Source organism: Pituophis catenifer, unplaced genomic scaffold (assembly GCF_029215685.1).
Source record: "Pituophis catenifer annectens isolate HBS135680 unplaced genomic scaffold, rPitCat1.0.hap2 SCAF_6, whole genome shotgun sequence".
Lineage (NCBI taxonomy): Eukaryota > Metazoa > Chordata > Lepidosauria > Squamata > Colubridae > Pituophis > Pituophis catenifer.
The window spans coordinates 97,171,164-97,191,472 of record NW_027256886.1 but is presented as its reverse complement, the minus strand read 5'-3'; the positions used below and the strand labels follow the sequence as shown (position 1 = coordinate 97,191,472).

General features: G+C 41.8%; 1 protein-coding gene across 1 annotated transcript in view; it reads right to left on the bottom strand.

Annotated features, from left to right (window-relative positions):
- Positions 1-17,609: 17,609 nt before the first annotated feature.
- The window catches only part of GBF1 (golgi brefeldin A resistant guanine nucleotide exchange factor 1), a 374,794-nt gene continuing 372,094 nt past the window's right edge, over positions 17,610-20,309 (bottom strand). The window contains exons 39-40 of the mRNA XM_070946393.1: positions 19,634-19,771; positions 17,610-18,765 (exon numbers count right to left, since the gene is read on the bottom strand). Coding sequence (XP_070802494.1) covers positions 18,497-18,765; positions 19,634-19,771 — 407 coding nt within the window. The 3' untranslated portion in view covers positions 17,610-18,496. The remainder of the gene's footprint in view (positions 18,766-19,633; positions 19,772-20,309) is intronic.

The window sequence follows — 20,309 nt, the reverse complement described above, 5'->3', positions numbered from 1 at the left end:
AGTTTTCTGGCTGAATTGAGCCCTACTGCCAATTCTGAGAGACCGTTTGGTCTAACTCCTCAGGGATAGCTCAGATTTGAAAAAATTGACTGTTTTTTGGGCTTTTCAGACTGTGGGGTACATGAATATGTGTTTGTTTTGGATATCTAAGCTCTGTGTCAAAAGTTATGTTTTCTGGTTGAATGCAGTCCTATTGCCAATTCTGAGATCCACTTTGGTCTAACTCCTCAGGGAAAGCTCAGATTTGAAAATTGTGTGTTTTTGGTCTTTTCATACCTTGCATAACATGAATATGTATTCCTTTTGAAAATCTGAGCTTGTGTCCAAAATTAAGTTTTCTAGCTGAATTGAGCCCCACTGCCAATTCTGAGAGACACTTTGGTTGAACTCCTCAGGGATAGCTCAGATTTGAAAAAATTGACTGTTTTTTGGGCTTTTCAGACTGTGGGGTACATGAATATGTGTTTGTTTTGGATATCTAATCTCTGTGTCAAAAGTTATGTTTTCTGGTTGAATGCAGTCCTACTGCCAATTCTGAGACAGCTTTGGTCTAACTCCTCAGGGAAAGCTCAGATTTGAAAATTGTGTGTTTTTGGTGTTTTCATACCTTGCATAACAGGAATATGTGTTTCTTTTGAAAATCTGAGCTTGTGTCCAAAATTAAGTTTTCTAGCTGAATTGAGCCCCACTGCCAATTCTGAGAGACACTTTGGTCTAACTCCTCAGGGATAGCTCAGATTTGAAAAAATTGACTGTTTTTTGGGCTTTTCAGACTGTGGGGTACATGAATATGTGTTTGTTTTGGATATCTAAGCTCTGTGTCAAAAGTTATGTTTTCTGGTTGAATGCAGTCCTATTGCCAATTCTGAGATCCACTTTGGTCTAACTCTTCAGGGAAAGCTCAGATTTGAAAATTGTGTCTTTTTGGTGTTTTCATACCTTGCATAACATGAATATGTGTTTCTTTTGAAAATCTGAGCTTGTGTCCAAAGTTAAGTTTTCTGGCTGAATTGAGCCCCACTGCCAATTCTGAGATACACTTTGGTCTAACTCCTCAAGGAAACCTCGTACTTGAAAATTGAATGTGTTTTTGCCTTTTTTCAGACTGTGGGGAACATGAATATGTGTTTCTTCTGCAAATCCGAGCTCTGTGTCAAAAGTTCCGTTTTCTGGCTGAATTGAGCCCTACTGCCAATTCTGAGAGACACTTTAGTCTAACTCCTCAGGGATAGCTCAGGTTTCAAAAAATTGACTGTTTTTTGGGCTTTTCAGACTGTGGGGTACATGAATATGTGTTTGTTTTGGATATCTAAGCTCTGTGTCAAAAGTTATGTTTTCTGGTTGAATGCAGTCCTACTGCCAATTCTGAGACAGCTTTGGTCTAACTCCTCAGGGAAAGCTCAGATTTGAAAATTGTGTGTTTTTGGTGTTTTCATACCTTGCATAACATGAATATGTATTCCTTTTGAAAATCTGAGCTTGTGTCCAAAGTTAAGTTTTCTGGCTGATTTGAGCCCCACTGCCAATTCTGAGAGACACTTTGGTCTAACTCCTCAGGGATAGCTCAGATTTGAAAAAATTGACTGTTTTTTGGCTTTTCAGACTGTGGGGTACATGAATATGTGTTTGTTTTGCATATCTAAGCTCTGCGTCAAAAGTTATGTTTTCTGGTTGAATGCAGTCCTACTGCCAATCCTGAGAGACACTTTGGGCTATCTCCTCAGGGAAAGCTCAGATTTGAAAAAATTGACTGTTTTTTGGGCTTTTCAAACTGTGGGGTACATGAATATGTGTTTGTTTTGGATATCTAAGCTCTGTGTCAAAAGTTATGTTTTCTGGTTGAATGCAGTCCTACTGCCAATTCTGAGACAGCTTTGGTCTAACTCCTCAGGGAAAGCTCAGATTTGAAAATTGTGTGTTTTTGGTGTTTTCATACCTTGCATAACATGAATATATGTGTTTCTTTTGAAAATCTGAGCTTGTGTCCAAAGTTAAGTTTTCTGGCGGAATTGAGCCACACTGCCAATTCTGAAATACACTTTGGTCTAACTCCTCACGGAAACCTCGTACTTGAAAATTGAATGTGTTTTTCCCTTTTTTCAGACCGTGGGGAACATGAATATGTGTTTCTTCTGCAAATCTGAGCTCTGTGTCAAAAGTTCCGTTTTCTGGCTGAATTGAGCCCTACTGCCAATTCTGAGAGACACTTTGGTCTAACTCCTCAGGGATAGCTCAGATTTGAAAAAATTGACTGTTTTTTGGGCTTTTCAGACTGTGGGGTACATGAATATGTGTTTGTTTTGGATATCTAAGCTCTGTGCCAAAAGTTATGTTTTCTGGTTGAATGCAGTCCTACTGCCAATTCTGAGACAGCTTTGGTCTAACTCCTCAGGGAAAGCTCAGATTTGAAAATTGTGTCTTTTTGGTCTTTTCATACCTTGCATAACATGAATACGTGTTTCTTTTGAAAATCTGAGCTTGTGTCCAAAGTTAAATTTTCTGGCTGAATTTATTTATTTATTCATTTATTTTTCATATTTGTATACCGCCCTACTCCCGAAGGACTTAGGGCGGTGAACAGCCATAATAAATACAAATACATATAGAAGTTAAAAACTATTAAGAAACAGATTAAGTAATTTAGGCTCAAAGATTAAAAAACATCCAAATTTATCTAAAGAGGTTTAAAACCCAATTTAAAAGCTAGTTTTAAAGCCAATTAAAAAGGGAGAGTTAGGCCAGACCAGCTTGTTGGAATAGAAATGTTTTCAGGGCACGGCCGAATATGCGTAAGTCTTGGATGTTTCGTAACTCCGGGGGAAGCCCGTTCCAGATGGTAGGTGCCCCCACAGAAACGGCTCTCCCCCTGGGGGCCGTCAGTCGACATTGTTTGGCCGACGGCACCCTGAGGAGTCCCTCTCTATGGGAGCGAACTGGTCGGTGAGAGGCTATTGGTGGCAGGAGGCGGTCTCGTAAGTACCCTGGTCCTGAGCCATGGAGCGCTCTAAAGATAGTAACCAAAACCTTGAAGTGCACCTGGAAGACCACTGGGAGCCAGTGCAGCTCCCGCAGGAGGGGGGTTACATGAGAGCGCCACATTGCTCCCATTACCACCCACGCGGCCGCATTCTGGACCAGTTGGAGCCTTCGGGTGCTTCTCAAGGGGAGCCCCATGTAGAGAGCATTACAATAATCCAGGCGTCAGGTGACAAGGGCGTGAGTGACCGTGCGTAACGAGTCCCGATCCAGAAAGGGATGCAGGCGAACCTGATAAAAAGTCCTCCTGGCTACGGCCGTCATATGCTCTTCAAAAGACAGCCATGAGTCCAGGAGGATGCCCAAGTTGCGAACCCCATCTATGGGGGCCAACGACTCGCCCCCAATAGTCAGAGATGGCGCCAACTGACTATATCGGGACGACGGAAACCACAGCCACTCGGTCTTGGATGGGTTGAGTCTGAGTTTGTTCCTCCCCATCCAGATCCGTACGGCCTCCAGGCACCGGGACATCACCTCGAGGGCATCATTGGGGTGGTCTGGGGTGGAGATGTACAGCTGGGTGTCATCAACGTACTGATGGTACTTCACCCCAAACCCAGCGGCTTCACATAAATGTTGAATAGAAGGGGCGAGAGGACCGATCCTTGTGGCACCCCACATATAAGGGGCCTCGGGGTCGACCTCTGCCCCCCTGTCAACACAGACTGCGACCGGTTAGAGAGAAAGGAGGAGAACCACTGTAGAACAGTGCCCCCCCACCCCCAACCCTTCCAACCGGTGCAGCATGATATCATGATCGATGGTATCAAAAGCCACTGAGAGGTCTAATAGGACAAGGACTGAGGAGCAACCCCTGTCTCGAGCCCTCCAGAGATCATCAACCAATGCGACCAATGCTGTCTCTGTGCTGTACCCGGGCCTGAATCCCGACTGGAACGGATCTAGATAATTCGATTCATCCAGGTACTGAGGCAGTTGTCGTGCAACCACACTCTCCACAACCTTTGCAACAAAGCGAAGGTTGGAGACAGGACGATAATTTGCTAATACAGCTGGATCCAGGGAGGGCTTCTTGAGGAGGCGCCTCACCACCGCCTCTTTCAAGACGGTGGGAAAGACACCCTCACTCAAAGAAGCATTTATAATCTCCTGGAGCCAGCCTCGTGTCACCTCCCGGGAGGCCAGTACCAACTAGGATGGACACGGGTCCAATAAACATGTGGTCGCATTTAGTCTGTTCAGTATCCTGTCCACGCTTTCGGGAGTCACAGGATCAAACTCTTCCCAAATAATATTCTCAGGACCTGCCCCTGTCATCTCCTCTGGATCAATCCAGTCAGAGTCTAGCTGTTCACGAATCTGAGCAATTTTGTCATACAGATATTGTACAAAATCCTCAGCTCTACCCTCCAAGGGGTCTTCCCGCGTCTCTTGATGGAGCAGAGAGCGGGTCACCCTAAACAGGGCGGCTGGGCGATTATCTGATGATGCAATAAGAGTAGAAAAGTAGTTACTCTTCTCTACTCTTATCGCCACTAGGTAATTCTTAATATGAGATCTTACCAGTGTTCGGTCAGATTCAGAACGACTAGCCCTCCAACTGCTCTCTAGGCGTCTTTTCCGGCGCTTCATCTCCCTCAGCTCCTCAGTATACCAAGGAGCCAGGTGAGACCGGCGCCGGGTCAGAGGCCGCAAAGGCACGACTCGGTCTAAAGCATCAGCCGCCGCCCTATCCCAGGCGGCCACTAAGTCCTCAGCCGAGTCGTGTGCTAGAACCTCAGGAAATGGCCCAAGCTCCATCTGGAATCTCTCAGGATCCATCAGGCGCCTGGGGCGGAACCACCTGGTCGGTTCCCTCCTCCCTGCGGCGGGGTGTGGCGGTTCGAAGGTCCAGGCGAAGGAGGGAGTGATCTGACCATGACAAGGGTTCAATCACTATATCCCCTATCTCGAGATCACTCAACCACTGTCCAAAGACAAAGACAAAAACAAGGTCCAGTGTGACCAGGTCCCCATGTGAGTAGAGCCATAAATTAACTGGGTCAGGTCCATAGCCGTCATGGAAGCCATGAACTCCCGAGCCACCTCAGATGTCTAGCCAACTGATGACAGGTTAAAATCCCCCATGACCATAAGCCTGGGGGTGTCAACAGCCACCGCGGCTATAACATCAAGCAGCTCAGGCAGGGCTGCTGCCACATGGCAGGGAGCCAGGTACGTGACTAGCAAGCCCAACTGCACCCTATGACCCCACTTCACAAGAAGGGACTCACATCCAGCCGTCTGAGGAACAGTGGCCTCCCTTGGTCCAAGACCCTCGTTAATAACAACTGCCACCCCTCCGCCCCTCCCCTGAGACCTTGGCTGATGGAAAGCACGGAAACCTGGTGGGCACATATCAACAAGGGGGGCTCCCCCTTCCTGGCCCAACCAGGTCTCCGTAATACCCGCCAGGTCCGCACCCCCCTCCTGAATAAGATCACAAATGAGGGGGGCTTTATTTTCCACGGACCTGGCGTTGCACAGCATCAGCCGAAGGCCTGGGGCCCGAGGTTCCGTACAACCTGGGGAACGAGAAGAGCTTTGAGGGTCGGAGCGCGCCACCGCTTGTAAACAGCGAGGACGCACTCCCGTAGGATGATGTGGCCCCCTGCTCCCGCCATATCTGCCCATCCCACCTACAGTATCGATGTTATGGGCATCTGTATCGTAAGATCTAATCATCTCCTTGACCCCAGTGTTCACACCTCCCATGCCATGCCCTACGGCTGGCCCAGATACCCTCCCCCGCGGGTCTTCCCCCGAACCCATGTAATCTACCCCCCTCCCAGAATCCCTTAAAATCTTATTAAGAAATTTCCCTAAAAAACCCCATAACCCTCTTTTTGCTGTATGCCATCTCTCCGGACTCCAAAGTCCGTCATCGAGATAGGCCCTCGATAAAGAAGAGGGCCAGACCTGCGAGAGGGGGGCATCTCGCAGTTTGAGGAGTTCTCCCAATGAGTACATTTTGTAGCTAGATAGAGCACAGAGCACAGATTTTCAAAAATACAAATATTCGTGTTCCCAGCTTCTGAAAAGCGCAAAACACGTTCAATTTTCAAATGTGAGCTTTCCCTGAGGAGTTAGACCAAGCTGCATCTCAGAATTACCTGTAAAAGTCAATTCAGCCACAAAATCAATTCTGAGATAAAGCTTGGTCTAACAACTGTACATGAATATCTGTTTCATTTGAAGTTACATTTCCTGGATGAATTGAGATCTACTGGTAATTCTGAGATATACCTTGGTCTAAGTCCTCAGGGAAACTCGGATTTTAAATTGAATGTGTTTTGGGCTTTTCAGAACCTGGGAAACATGACTATGTGTTTCTGGATCAGGACTCCCTACACACAGTCACTCATGCCCTCGTCACTTCCCACCTGGACTACTGTAACGCTCTCTACATGGGGCTCCCCTTGAGGAGCACCCGGAGGCTCCAACTGGCGCAGAGTGGTTATGGGAGCAAGGCGCTCCCGTGTGACACCTCTCCTGCATGAGCTGCACTGGCTCCCGGTGGTCTTCCGGGTGCCCTTCAAGGTTTTAGTTACCACCTTTAGAGCGCTCCATGGCTTAGGACCTGGTTATTTACAGGACCGCCTACTACCACAAGCAGCCTCCCACCGGCCAGTACGCTCTCATAGAGAGAGGCTCCTCCGGGTGCCGTCAGCTAAACAATGTCGACTGGCGGCCCCCAGGGGGCCTTCTCTGTGGGGGCACCCACTATCTGGAACGAGCTCCCCCCAGAGATATGGAGGATCGGGATGTGTGCTCTTTCCGCCGTGCTCTTAAGACTCGAGCAAGCCGGCCTGGCCTAATTTTCTCCCCTGTTTTAAAATTCTTTTAAATCAAAATTTTAATCTGTTTTAAATTATTGGGATTTTTAATTGTCTTGGGCTAAATTATTTAATCTGGTTTTAATTATGTTTTTTAACTTTTGTATCTATGTATTTTATTTTGTGCCTGTTCACCACCCTGAGTCCTTCGGGAAAGACTATGTGTTTCCTTGCAAATCCGAGCTCTGTGTCAGAAATTACGTTTTCTGGCTGAATTGATTCGTACTGGTAATTCTTTGATCCAGCTTGGTCTAACTCCTCAGGGAAAGCTCGGATTTTAAATTGAATGTGTTTGGGGATTTTCAGAACCTGGGAAACATGAATATGTTACCCATAGGACTCACCTTAGCCAGAAAACTTAACTTCTGACACAGAGCTCAGATATGCAAGGAAACACATAGTCATGTTTCCCAGGTTCTGAAAAGCCCAAAACACATTCAATTTTCTAATTCGAGCTTTCCCTGAAGTGTTGACCAAGCTGGTCCTCAGAATTTCCAGTAGGACTCAGTTCAGCCCAAAAATCCATTCTGATATAAAGCTTGGTCTAACACTGAAGACTGAACACTGAACTAAAATTAAATCTACAAGCCATTGTTTTCCATTCAAGTTACAATATTAAAATTGAAAGTGATCCCTGTGTGGATGCCCATACTTGGCAAGATTGTTTCCATATAATAGAACATACTTATTTTTCACCATAAACATTGTACTATTTTCAGAATTCTTAATACTGTAGGCAAGAGAATCTAAAGCCAAATTTTAAAAAATAAGGGGAAGGGGTATTTTTGATATACTATGACATAAATTTAACCTAAGGAGAAGGCATATCTTTAATAATTACTTATTATTTAGAGGTTGAATATATCATGGTATGCCAAAATTTCCAAGAAAGCATATTGAAAGCTTTCCCAACATTTAGAAGTTGGATTTTGTTTTGAATTAAAACAAGTACATTAATGCTTGATAGTATCTGAATACCGTAGCAATATACAAAACTTACATGAGGTTGGAATATTCTGGAGAACTTTTGTCTGAAACCCCATATCTGGGACACACTGAACTCCTAATTTCAGAAGTTTTACTTTCAAACTGCCCAGAACAATATGGTTTGGAGCAGTAATAATCCAATTCTTAAATTGTAAGTTTTTCAAATTCCTACAGTACATCTGAATTTCAATAAATTCAGCTTGAGCTGGATGTCCAATAGGCAGAACAGAAAGCTGCAATCTAGGGGTCAAAGGTGCTGTTAAAATGTTAATATCTACATTGATAAAGGAAATAATTACATGATTAGAACACATAGTTTTTCCTTATCTGTCTTGAGAAAAAAATGTAATGTTACCTACCGTGTTTCTCCAAAAAGAAGGCTGGGTCTTATTTTCTTTTGACCCCTGTTCAGAAGCTTGGTACATGAATATCTGTTACATTTGCAAATCTGAGCTCTGTGTCAGAAATTAAATTTTCTGGCTGAATTGACTTTTACTGGTAATTCTAGATGCTGCTTGGTCTAATTCCTCAGAGAAACCTCGGATTTGAAAATTGAATGCGTTTTGGGATTTTCAGAACCTGGGAAAAAACATGAATATGTGTTTCTTTTGCAAAGAGACAAATTGAATGTGTTTGGCGCTTTTCAGAACCTGTGGAACACGAATATATGTTCTTTTGCAAATCTGAGCTCTGTGTCATAAGTGTTCTACCTGAATTGAGTCCTACCGCCAATTCTGAGCTAACGCTTGGTCTAACACCAAAGGGAAAGCTCGGATTTGAAAATGTGTTTTGGGCTTTTCAGAACCTGGGAAACATTCAGCCAGAAAACCTAACTTCTGACACAGAGCTCAATTTGCAAGGAAACACATGTTGCCATGGGTCTGAAAGGCCCAAACCCCATTCAATGTTCAAATCCGAGCTTTCCCTGAGGAGTTAGACCAAGCTGCATCTCAGAATTACTAGTAAAAGTCAATTCAGCTATAAAAATTAATTCTGAGATAAAGCGTGGTCTAACACCGAAGGGAAAGCTCGGATTTTAAAATTGAATGTGTTTGGCGCTTTTCAGAAGCTCGAAGACATGATACCTGTAGGACTCAACTCAGCCAGAAAACTTACCTTCTGACACAGAGCTCAAATTTGCAAGGAAACATACATTCATGTTCCCCTTGGTCTGAAAAGCCATAAGACATTCAATTTTGAAATCCGAACTTTCTCTGAGGAGTTAGACCAAGGTATATTTCAGAATTACCAGTAGGACAATTCAGCCAGAAAAGTTAACTTCTGACACAGAGCTCAGATTTGCAAAAGAACACATATTCGTGTTCCACAGGTTCTGAAAAGCGCCAAACACATTCAATTTTCAAATCCGAGCTTTCCCTGAAGAGTTAGACCAAGATGTATCTCCGAATTACCAATAGAGTCAATTCAGCCAGAAAACGTAACTTCTGACAGCCCAAAAATCCATTCTGATATAAAGCTTGGTCTAACACCAAAGGGAAAACTCGGTACATGTAACAGATTTCTTTTGTAAATCTGACCTCTCAAAAGTAAAGATTTCTACCTGATTTCGGTCCTAACACCAATTCTGAATCGGTCCTAACACCAATTAATAACCTCTTGATGCCTTATGTGGAGGACTGTTTTTCCGAGTGGGCTGACACTTTTTAGCAGGCTCTTTAACTGTTTCCCTGGGTCTTTGCTCTTTTTCCTGTCTGCTGTACGGACTTCAGTGACTGTAGCTCGATGTTGTTCTTGCAGAAAAACAGCTATATCTTTTTTCAGTGTCTCTGCATCATGTTGAATTAGTTGCTCAAATATTGAAACAAACGGTTGTGCTGTAAGGCATTGCTTTGCAATAAACTCTGTTATATTCTCCCACAGTAAACTCTCCACACTCTGGATTAGTTTGTTGTTAAACCTTTTAGACTTTAGCTTGGTCTCCATACTGGCTGTAGCTGGATTTGTTTGTGAAAAAGCTGGCTGTCATTTTGCTCCCCTCCCCCCAGATCAGGAAAGTCTGTTTTGTCAAATCTCTTTGCCGGTCCTGTTCTAACCTCTCCAGATTGTTGGAAATGAAAGGGGGGTATTTTTACTTTACTTCTTGTCAGCAAAGTGCTCATCAATTTTGGTTGTTTTGCATTCTTCATTGGTGGGAGAGATCCTGGCCTGGTGCCATGGCACTTCTTTTTTTCCCCCATGCCTTATTAGTCCTTATCAGCCAAAACTTTGTCTATGTTGTGGTCTACTCTATCGTCCCTGAAAAATATTATTTAAATAAATAGGCTCCAATGGGTATACTAAAAATTGACAAGATACAGTTCGTCTAACTCTAAAGGGAAAGTTCGGATTACCAGTGGTTCATCTTCTGGATCGCTTCTGAATGTGTGATTCCTCCTGCTGAGGTGCCAGGGTTTCCTCCCAAAAGAGGGGGGGAATGGTAATTCTACGATCAGGGCAGTCTCCTTCTCATGCTGGCCAGGTTTTGCAAGTCCCCCACCCCCGGTGGGTGGTTCTGGGTGGATGTTTGTGAATGACACTCTGCACCTCTTTTCCACACTTGAAACAGGCTGAGGATTTCGGAGAAAATACTGTTGTCGCAGGGCCATCATGAAATGGTCAAAATCCTGCAGTTTTGGTGCATTGGTGTTATGCAGGGTCATCATCCTGTGGCACCCTCTATGGGGTCACAACTCAAACTCAGGATCCTTGGGTTTGGAAATCATGCCCATACTCTTGCATGTAAGTGAACATGTGTGCCACAAAGAATCCTAATTGATCTCCATCAAACTTCACCCGAAGGGAGGGAGTTTCCAGTTGTGGGAATCAGGGCTGGTTGGGAATGGGCAACAGTGTGCATGTTGCCTGGAGGGGAGGATTTGCTGGGTCCCACTGCTGCTATGCCATCTGCTCGATAGGCAGGCTCCAGAAGGGGTGTGCCTCCCTTGGCATCATCCGCGACTGCTGTCCTTTCAGCACTCTTTGGTTGTCGTCCTAGCTCCCCTCAGATGTTGAGATTTTCCAAAGTTTCCATCACCAATTGGGTTATATGCCTCTTCAGACAATCCTCCCTCAGTGGTGCTTTGGTTAGTTTCCCCTGGTCAGCGAGGCTTCTAGTTCCAGTTTCCACCCCGGTTTTCGGTTGCCGTGGCTGAGGGTGACTCCTCTGGTTCTCAAATCCCAGCTTTCTTCCCGATGCCAAGTGACTTTTCAGGATTCTCTTCTCTACACTCTCCTCTCTGATGGGGTGTATGAAACAGGCATCCAACTGGGTGTGGTTAATGTCCCCCCAGCATTTGGCTTCTCCCAGTTCTCTGCTCGTTCAGACATGGTTTGCAAGGTCTCCTCAGTAGAGCGAAGATTGCTTCTCTGGGTTGACCATTTTGCAGATGTTGCTTTCTGTAAGGATTGCCTCTCCTCCCAACTTAAGAAAGTAAAAACTCTTGAAACGTAGTATTTCAAAAGGACCCTTTTATTAAGCAGAAGTGATAGCAATGGATTCAAAGCAACGTCTGAATACCCTTAGGCAAGACAAGTAGGATTAAAGCAGTAGAGAGCCCTCCCTTAAGCAGTAGAGAGCCCTCCCTTAAGCCAGAATGCGGATTTTAGCCAATACACAAGCGTCTTCACGCTTTCTTTACCTGAGAACCGGATAAGTATGTATTCACATTGTTTCTCCTTTATCCTGTAAAGTGAATCAGCCCACATGGCTGTCATAAACATTCCTCAACACTAAGGGGGACTCAGGGCTCTTTGACGCCAGGATATAGGTTGTAAAATATCTGTTGACACAGTCAACCAAGTCTCCCCCTTCTCCCAATTGAATGGCAGTATCACTTTTAGGGATCTAAAAGTGTCCAACTTTTAGATCCCGTCCAACTCTGTTGTCCTATATTCTATAAGCACATATTTATTACTAGGTTAACAAGATATAATTTATTTATTAGTTTGGTAAGGAGAATTTTAGTTTTTACTAAAAACCATTATTAAGCAACTAAAGAGAAAAGTCAAATAAAGTCAGCTTAATTAAATTGCCTTTGTGAAGGCTCTAAAGAAAACTTCAGAGTTGTTTAGAAAATCAAGAAGTAAATCATTAAGTAAAAGTTTAATAATATAGTTTTATTAATTAGTGAAACTATACATTCAAATTCAACTGTGAGAAAATTGGGAGAGATGCAAACATCGCTCAAGGTCTTTTTTTTGTTGAATAGTTTAAAGGATATATAAACAAACAAGAAAAAGGCAGAAAAAACTAATAAAATATATATGAGGAAAAATATTTACAAAAACATGAAAAGTAGAGTTTTACAGTACGTCATTAATTAAATATAAATAACTGAATATATTATATTGTTTTAAATATAAAATCACTGTTAAACTGGAAACAAAGCATGATGTCAATAAAGATGAACAAAGTAGAATAATTCAATGAAACTATAAATTATAAACCCACATTACTAAAATCTAATATGATTTGAATAATACCCAATTTTTTGAGTAGTATGAGTGATTTCTCATTTGAGAACCACTCTAAGAGTGGTTTCTCATTTGAATTAAATTCTGTGTGAAATTTATTTTTAAAGCATAAAGGCATCAAAGTGTATTCCCACAACTTGATTTGACATTCTTCCACTTGAAGGGATCAATAATTCTTCCAGTAAAAAGCATATAATCCCTTGCAGCAGCTGATAGATTTGCATCTTCTCCTTTAATTAACAACAGCACTCAGACTACACTGCCCCACATGTCAGCATATTGTCCCCCAAAATCTGGATCATTTTATCGAAGAATGGAAGGCTGAGTCAAGATTGAATTCCAGGCTGTGGGCAGAGTTAGTCTGCAATACTGCATTCTAACCACTGCACCATCAGGGCTCAGTGAAATGTTGAAATCTTCCCTTGGTCAGCTTCTGCCTGCCTGGGTGGATAAAAAGGGCAAGCACAGGCCACTAGCCAGTTTTTGTGGTGACCATAAGGCAAACTGAGCACAGCCCAACTCTCTTGTCAACCACTCACAATTCTGACTGGAATTTCTCTGTTTGGTTCCACTTTCTGCCTGCAAAATGCTACATCTTTTATATTATCATGGTTTTAATCCAGATCTAACTATCTAAACATTGAAATGTTTAAAGGACATTTCAGGCTAGGGCCTAGTCTGTCCACTTTCAGATTTAAGTGGCAAAATGGTTCATTTTGGGAATTTCTGTAAGAAGCCATCAACTAATTGCAGATCCTGCTGGATTGGATTTGCTGTCTTTTACCTCAATTGGAGCTTTGGAAAAAGCTACTACTTCTATTTTCTTACAAACAGGTTAGAAAATTGTCCAAGAACTCCATTTTGTGAATGCCTGGACTGCATTTTGAGTTTTCACTGGAGTAGACTATGTAAATCCTTCACTGCTTTCCTTATTGAAGTGAATAACTAATGTTATTCTTATCTTTGAAGTGAATTTGGGTGAACATGTCATTTCCATTTTTTTCCCTGTTAAAGTGATTGTCAAGGCTTGATTGCATTCTCTTGTGCTTTTACCCTTTTGGGTAAAATCTGTTCTGATGACCCCTTGCTATATGGATCATTATTTGTCTTTCACTTTGAAAGTTCAGTGTAAACACTTTTGATTGTGATATTTCTGTTTCATTGAATGGCTAAATCTTGGCCATTTCTTGTGTTTCAAGTTGGCAACATTGTCCTCTACTCTTTCATCTGAATTTTTTCCATGTGAAGTAATGTATTTTTGTGTTAGTTTCTATTTTTCAACATGATGATGTTACTACTATATGTAGTAGCAGTTATTTGAGTCATTTGATTTTTTTTAAAATCAATTAGAAACAATGTCAGCATAACTAAGCACTATCAGAGATGAGTGGCATATAAATGAACTAAATGTGTCCTTTTATTGCCTTTTAAGAGAACCAGTGTTGGAGGAGGAGCACCAGTGAAGGATGAATGCCTGTGGTAGGTCAGCTGTGGTGGTGGGGCTGGGGTGAAATAGGAGTGGCATTGTGGCTATGGCCAATTACCTGCAAGATGCTGCCACCCTCATAAATGCAAGTTGGTACCAAGTGCCCAAATTGCAATCGTATGTCTGTAAGGGTAGCACGAAAGTCATAATTTTAAGGACAGGTCATAAATAACTTTTTCTGAGGTTTGTTGTGGCTCCGTTACCTGAGCCTGTGTCATCGGCAGGAGAGGACTCCAAGAGTGAAAGAGAGGAGTTGGCAAGGTCTCCCTCTCCAGGACCCTTCTCTCTGGCAACGCCTTCGGTGTCCGCCGAAGAGCGGGGCCAAGCACGTCCACGCAGCCACAGATGGACAGTGATGAGGGTAATAAGTCTTGGCTGGACCCACGCCAGCGTTGCAAAGAAGCGCGCGTAACAGACTGAGATTATTATCTCAGCGTGCAACAGAAGAAAGGGCGTGCCCGAGATTAGGCTGAGTCACTGGACCACACCCCACAGGATATAAAAGAGAGCGTGGTGGCCAGTCAAATCTTGTGACGAACAAAGCTGAAAGCTTCCACGCCATTCTGCATTGCCGGACTTTTGCTATAGACTTTGCTAGAAGTATCTCAGGACTTGATTTAATTCCGTAATTATTGAACTGCTTTCCTTTAATGTATTAGAAGTGGGGAGAAGTTATCTCTCCTCTTTGTAAATAATAAACTTTTGGCAGGCAGCCACTAGGTTGTTGCCAAGTTCCATTATCATAAGGCAGTGTTTCCCAAACTTGGCTATTTTAAGATGCATGGACTTCAATTCCCAGAATTCCCCAGCCAGTATGCCTGGTTGAGGAATTCTGGGAGTTGAAGTCCATACATCTTCAAAGGGTCAAGTTTGGGAAACACTGTCATAAGGAAAATTATTTTGCCGGCTGGTTTGGCCTTTAACTTCTGAACGTCTGTTGGTGTGTGTGCGTGGGGTTGGGGACAGAACAAGGTTGTCATAACTTTGAAGCATTGTTAAATGGTTGTCAAGGAGTACCTATAAAGAAGGACAGTCTTGACAAAGACTAATAAAGCTTTATTAGATGTAGAGGACCATGACAGCTGTGATAATTTCACTAAAGAACTAATGAGCAAGGAAGGATAGAACTTAGAAGGTTGGGTAACCATCCATCCTTAGAACAGGTCTCCTCAAATTTTTGAAAATGACAGACTCATTGTGAACATTTATATAAAATTACTGTCACAGTAGAAGACAAAATGGATATAAGTCTACATTTATACCTATACATACCAGGTTTCTGAGATGTAAAAAAAATCAGACCAAGATAAATCATTTCAGAATTTTTTTTCATAATATAACATACTGTATAACCTGCAGGTATGCAGTGGCTCAGTGGCTAAGATGCTGAGCTTGTCAATCGAAAGGTCGGCAGTTCAGTGGTTCGAATCCTTAGTGCCGTGTTAATGGGGTGAGCTCCCGTTACTTGTCCCAGATTCTGTTCGAAAGCACGTAAAAAATGCAAGTAGAAAAAATAGGGACCACCTTTGGTGGGAAGGTAAGAGCATTCCGTGCGCCTTTGGCATTTAGTCATGCCGGCCACATGACATGGAGACGTCTTCGCTGGCTCTTCAGCTTTGAAACGGAGATGAGTACCGCCCCTAGAGTTGGGAACGACTAGCACAAGGGAAACCTTTACCTTTACCTTATAAGCTGCAGAATTCAATTGAAAACCAAACTGAAATCTTTTATGGGAAAAAATATATTTATAAACTTACAATAATGGTTGCATAAATGTGCACACTCTTAAAACTAATACTTTATTAGTTTTATTAGCACAATATAGGCAGCATATGTCTTTCAGCATGGCATATCTTGCCTTGGGAACCTTTGCCTACTCTTCTTTGCAGAAATGCTGCAAATCTGTCAGATTGTGAGAGCATTTTCTGTGCATAGCCCTCTTTCGATCACTTTGCAGATTTTCGATTGGATCCAGGTCTGGACTCTGGCTGAGCCATTCCAAAACATTGATATTCTTCTGATGTTGATTCTTCTTTTGTTGATTTGGAGGTATGCTGAGTCATTGTCATGTTGAAAGATGAAATTCACCTTCATCTTCAGCATTTTTGTGCCATAATTCAATACTTGGAACTGTTAATAATTTCCTCCACCTTGACTAAAATTCTAGTTCAAGCTGAAGAAAAGTAATCCCAAAGCATAATGCTGTTACCACCACGCTTCACTTCACGTATATGTACTTTTGGTGATGCACAATTGTTTTTGCACCGAACATACTTTTTGGAATTATGACCAGAAAGTTCAACTTTAGTCTCATTAAGACCATAACACATTTTCCCACATGCTTTTGTCAGAGTTAATGTAGGTTTTTGCAAAAAGTAGCCAGGCATGGATGGTTTTTTTTGTAAGAAAAGGCCTCTGTCTTGCTGCCCTACCCCACAGCCCAGACATATGAAGAATAAGGGAGATTGTTGTCACATGTAAAACACAACTAGTATTTCCTAGAAAATCCTGCAGCACCTTTAATGTTGCTGTAGACCTTTTGGGCGAGTTTTCTTGTATTTTCATCAATTTTGGAGGAGTCCCAGTTCTTCACTGTTGAGCTATTTTCTCTACTTGTCTTCACTGTGTTCTATTCCATAGTATATCCAATGCCTTGGAAATGGTTTTGTATCCTTCTCCTGACTGATATCTTCCAACATGGAAAACATCAACATCTTCATAAGCTCTTTGCAGACCATGGGTTTTGCTGTAACAGGCAACTGAATGTCAGAAAAATCCTACTAGAAGAGATGAACTTTATATGGGATTGATTATTTTTCTCCCCTAAAAGATTTCAGTTTGTTTTTTAATTAAATTGTACAGCTTGTATTGAAGGTGAAAACAATTCTGAAGTTATTTAGCTTGGTCAGATTTATTTACATTTTAAAAATGTGGCATTTAAACAGGTTTTAACAGGACTTTTTATATCCACAGTATATTATCTCTCTTAGTGCACAGAGTGTTATCCCTTTGTTTGCCTTTTCTTTGGATGTTATTTCCAAAGAGAGACATCTCTTTTATTATTGTTTAAGAATGCGTGTGGGACACATGTTGGACCTATAGAATTTGGCTACACTGAAGAAAGAAAGAGGGAATCTGATGGATACTAGATACTGTAGTCCTATAAGCAGGACTGAAGGGCTCTCAGTTCCACTGCAATAGACATTGCCTTTATATTTTTTGCTTCTGGGGGAGAAAGAGTCAGATTTCATTCTTAGTCTACTAAGGAATGACAAAAAACCATAAATATGAAATATAGACATATTTCAACTCAATGAACTTTGTAAGATGCAATTACACAATTATATTTTTAGGCCCAAAGAAAGTCTGTATTTTTTCTTTTTTTTTTCTATGACCAAGGAGCATGTGTGACAATAGGACTATGTCCATCTAGAGATCCAGTTTGGTGTAGTGACTAAGGCACCACATTAGAAACTGGGAGACAGTGAGTTCCAGTTCCTTAGGCACAAAGTTGGCTGGGTGACCTTGGGCCAGTGACACCCTCTCAAGCAGGCAAGGGCAAACCACTTCCAAAATCTTTCCAAGAAAACTGCAGGGACTAGTCCAGGAAGTTGCCAGGAGTCAACAATGATTCAAACACACACACACGCACACACACACACACACCTCTTGTTTCAAAAAGGGTGATCCTTCATAATTGGTCAATAGCGATACTCTAATTTTCCAAAACAATCTAGAATAAAAAGGCAACATATTTGATATGTAAGGAAATAAACATCTAAGCCACATTTCATTTACAGGCAATTTTTATTTCATCCTAAAGTCATTTAACTCCACACACATACATACTCACACACAATTACCTATTGTTCCATACAGTGGGACATTGGCCAGTGGGATTCTGCATTGAACGTAGAGAATTTTAGCCTGGTGGGAGCCCTAGTTAAAACACATTTTATTGCTGGGCTTATGCAGGAGAGAAATGGCCTTTCTTAAGTGAAAGACTGCAAAAAAGATAGAAAGAAACATTTTGCAGTCCATTCCTGAAGGAGTAGAGGCTATTTTTTGCCTATTGCAATCACTTCACATCAATACCTTTTGATAGGAAGTAGCAAACACTAGATTGGAATGCCTGCAAGACCTTCAGCAATTTTAAAATAAAAAGGAAGCACCACACCACCGATGCTAACCCTAATGAAGCTTACACGCGCGCGCGTAACAGACTGAGATTATCTGAGATTATTATTTTCTTGCTTTTATTTTAGATGCAGCTTTTCCACAGTTTCAAATGTTGTTCAGTGACCCTTCTAATCCTCTCAGAAAGTTCAGTTTACTCTGGCAAAAGTACAAGCCTAAATCCCTGAAGATTCAAGAGCGAAAGAATGGTCCTAAAGTAAACCTGTGCAAGGAATGCTGACAGTGAAGCAAAGTACTGTACTTATACAGAAGCTGGATATTTCTTTGCTTGATTCTAACAGTATCTTGCAGTATCCATTCTGAAAAAAACAAAGCAGGTCTCTACTGAAAACTTTAACTTTAAAGTAAGGAGGAGCTGCAAGATTGTCACCTTAGCATGTTTACTTTGGGATGCTACTCTTTTGCTTAGGGCAAGCATAACTTCAGTTGGACATAGCATGATCAGAATCCATCATTCCTTTAGTTATTTCCTTTTTCTTTAATTTATTTCAGAAATTGTGATGGAGTCAGTAGACTGCTGGGTAGCCAAAAGAGGTACCGGGGAGGTTGCCTCTATGAGAGCTGGGTTCAGAATTATAGGCAGAGACAAAGGTGGCACTCCCACTTGTAAGGGGGAGGCTAGTGGTTGAAGAATAAGAGGCTGCTGTGCCACTGCTGGAATATCTGTAGCTAGGTTCATCTTCCCAGGTGTTGCTGGAGAGGCAAAATGTGATCCAAAGTGACTGGAAATGCAGGCATTCTCAGAATCTGCAGGGAAAAAATAACAGACTTCTCATTTTTATATGAGGGACATTAGTCTCTATCACTTTCCCCAAATTTCACCCAATTCATTTTGAGCTCTTCTAAGTCCTTAGAATTTGAGTGTTCATGTCTGCAATGGACACTCTTGTATAATCTCCATTTAAAATTTGTAGACATTATAGGAGAGGGGTGGTACTCTACAGTAGCAAAAATCAGAAGTCTGGTGGCTCCTTTTCTCACTAATGAATTTTATTAAGAAGCACAAGCAGCTCACCATCAGAGTGATTGTTTAAGGATTAAAACCAGGGTGAGTAGGGGGAATATAGGGATGGTAATCAAATTGTTAAAGTCCTCATAACCTGTTGACCTCATCTTCATAACCTCCTTGCCTTTGCCATTCCATTCCAGTATAAATTTAAATCCCATCAGTCTAGCCATTCTTTGCATCTGTGCGTCTATGTTACTTTAACTATATGATTCTCACTGGCCCAACAAATAGGTTTTAATATATCCATTCTTAAATGTTATTCCTAGATCTGGATATAACTCTCTTATCCATTTCACACCCCACTTCAAAACCATTTTATTTGCATTCTTAAATTTAACTCAACTTTGCCTTCCAGGGAAAGGCTACCTCTCTGATGGACTTTCCACCATCAGGTAAAAGGGGATCTATTCTACTGGGCTGGATTTTAAAGGTTTAACTGATTATTTTTCATGCACTGAATTTTAGCTCTGAATTTTGCACATTTCCCTGTGATTATGTGATTATGAGCAATCAGAGACAAATTTATTTTTAATTAGTTTTTTTCCTTCTTTTTCTATTCTGTTCTTTTTCTATTCATAGTTCATCTTGTAGAAAATATAATCCTACCACTGGCTGCTAGTTCTGGAGACTTCTCAGATGATGCTGAAAGAGTAGATGGTCTGGAATCTTCTCCAGAGGAATGTGTCTGAGCAGATATTGATGCTTTTGGTGGATGTACTTCTACTGGTAAGGTAGAAACTGGGTCTAAATAAAAGCAGCAAGGAGAAGTATTATAAAAGTCTCTCAAATAAAGCTGCATTCAGACTATGGCCCCTTATGTATCTTCACAACAAACCATTAAACACATGCAAAATGCCCTAATACACATATTTTATTAAAGCTTGTTTGAAGCTAGAGCTTGGATTTCTGTGATCAAACAAGTTTTATATAATTATTAAATTATATTATTAATAACTAAATATAATTATTTAATTATTTAATAATATAAGCTATTAAACTACAGGTGATCCTCATTTAATGACCATTCATTCAGGGACCATTCAAAGTTAGGGTGCTAATCAAGTGGTATCTAAATTGATCTTCAAAGTTCTAGCTGTCCTCACATCCCCAACGTCATATGATCACAATCTGAATGCTTGACAACTGTTCACACTTACAACAGTTGCAGTTTCTTGCAGTCACATGATTGCCATTTCCCTGCTGACTTCCCAGAAGCAAACTCTGTGGGGAAGCTGGAGGGAAGGTTGTAAGTTATTTCAGTAAGTCACTTATACCCTCCTGG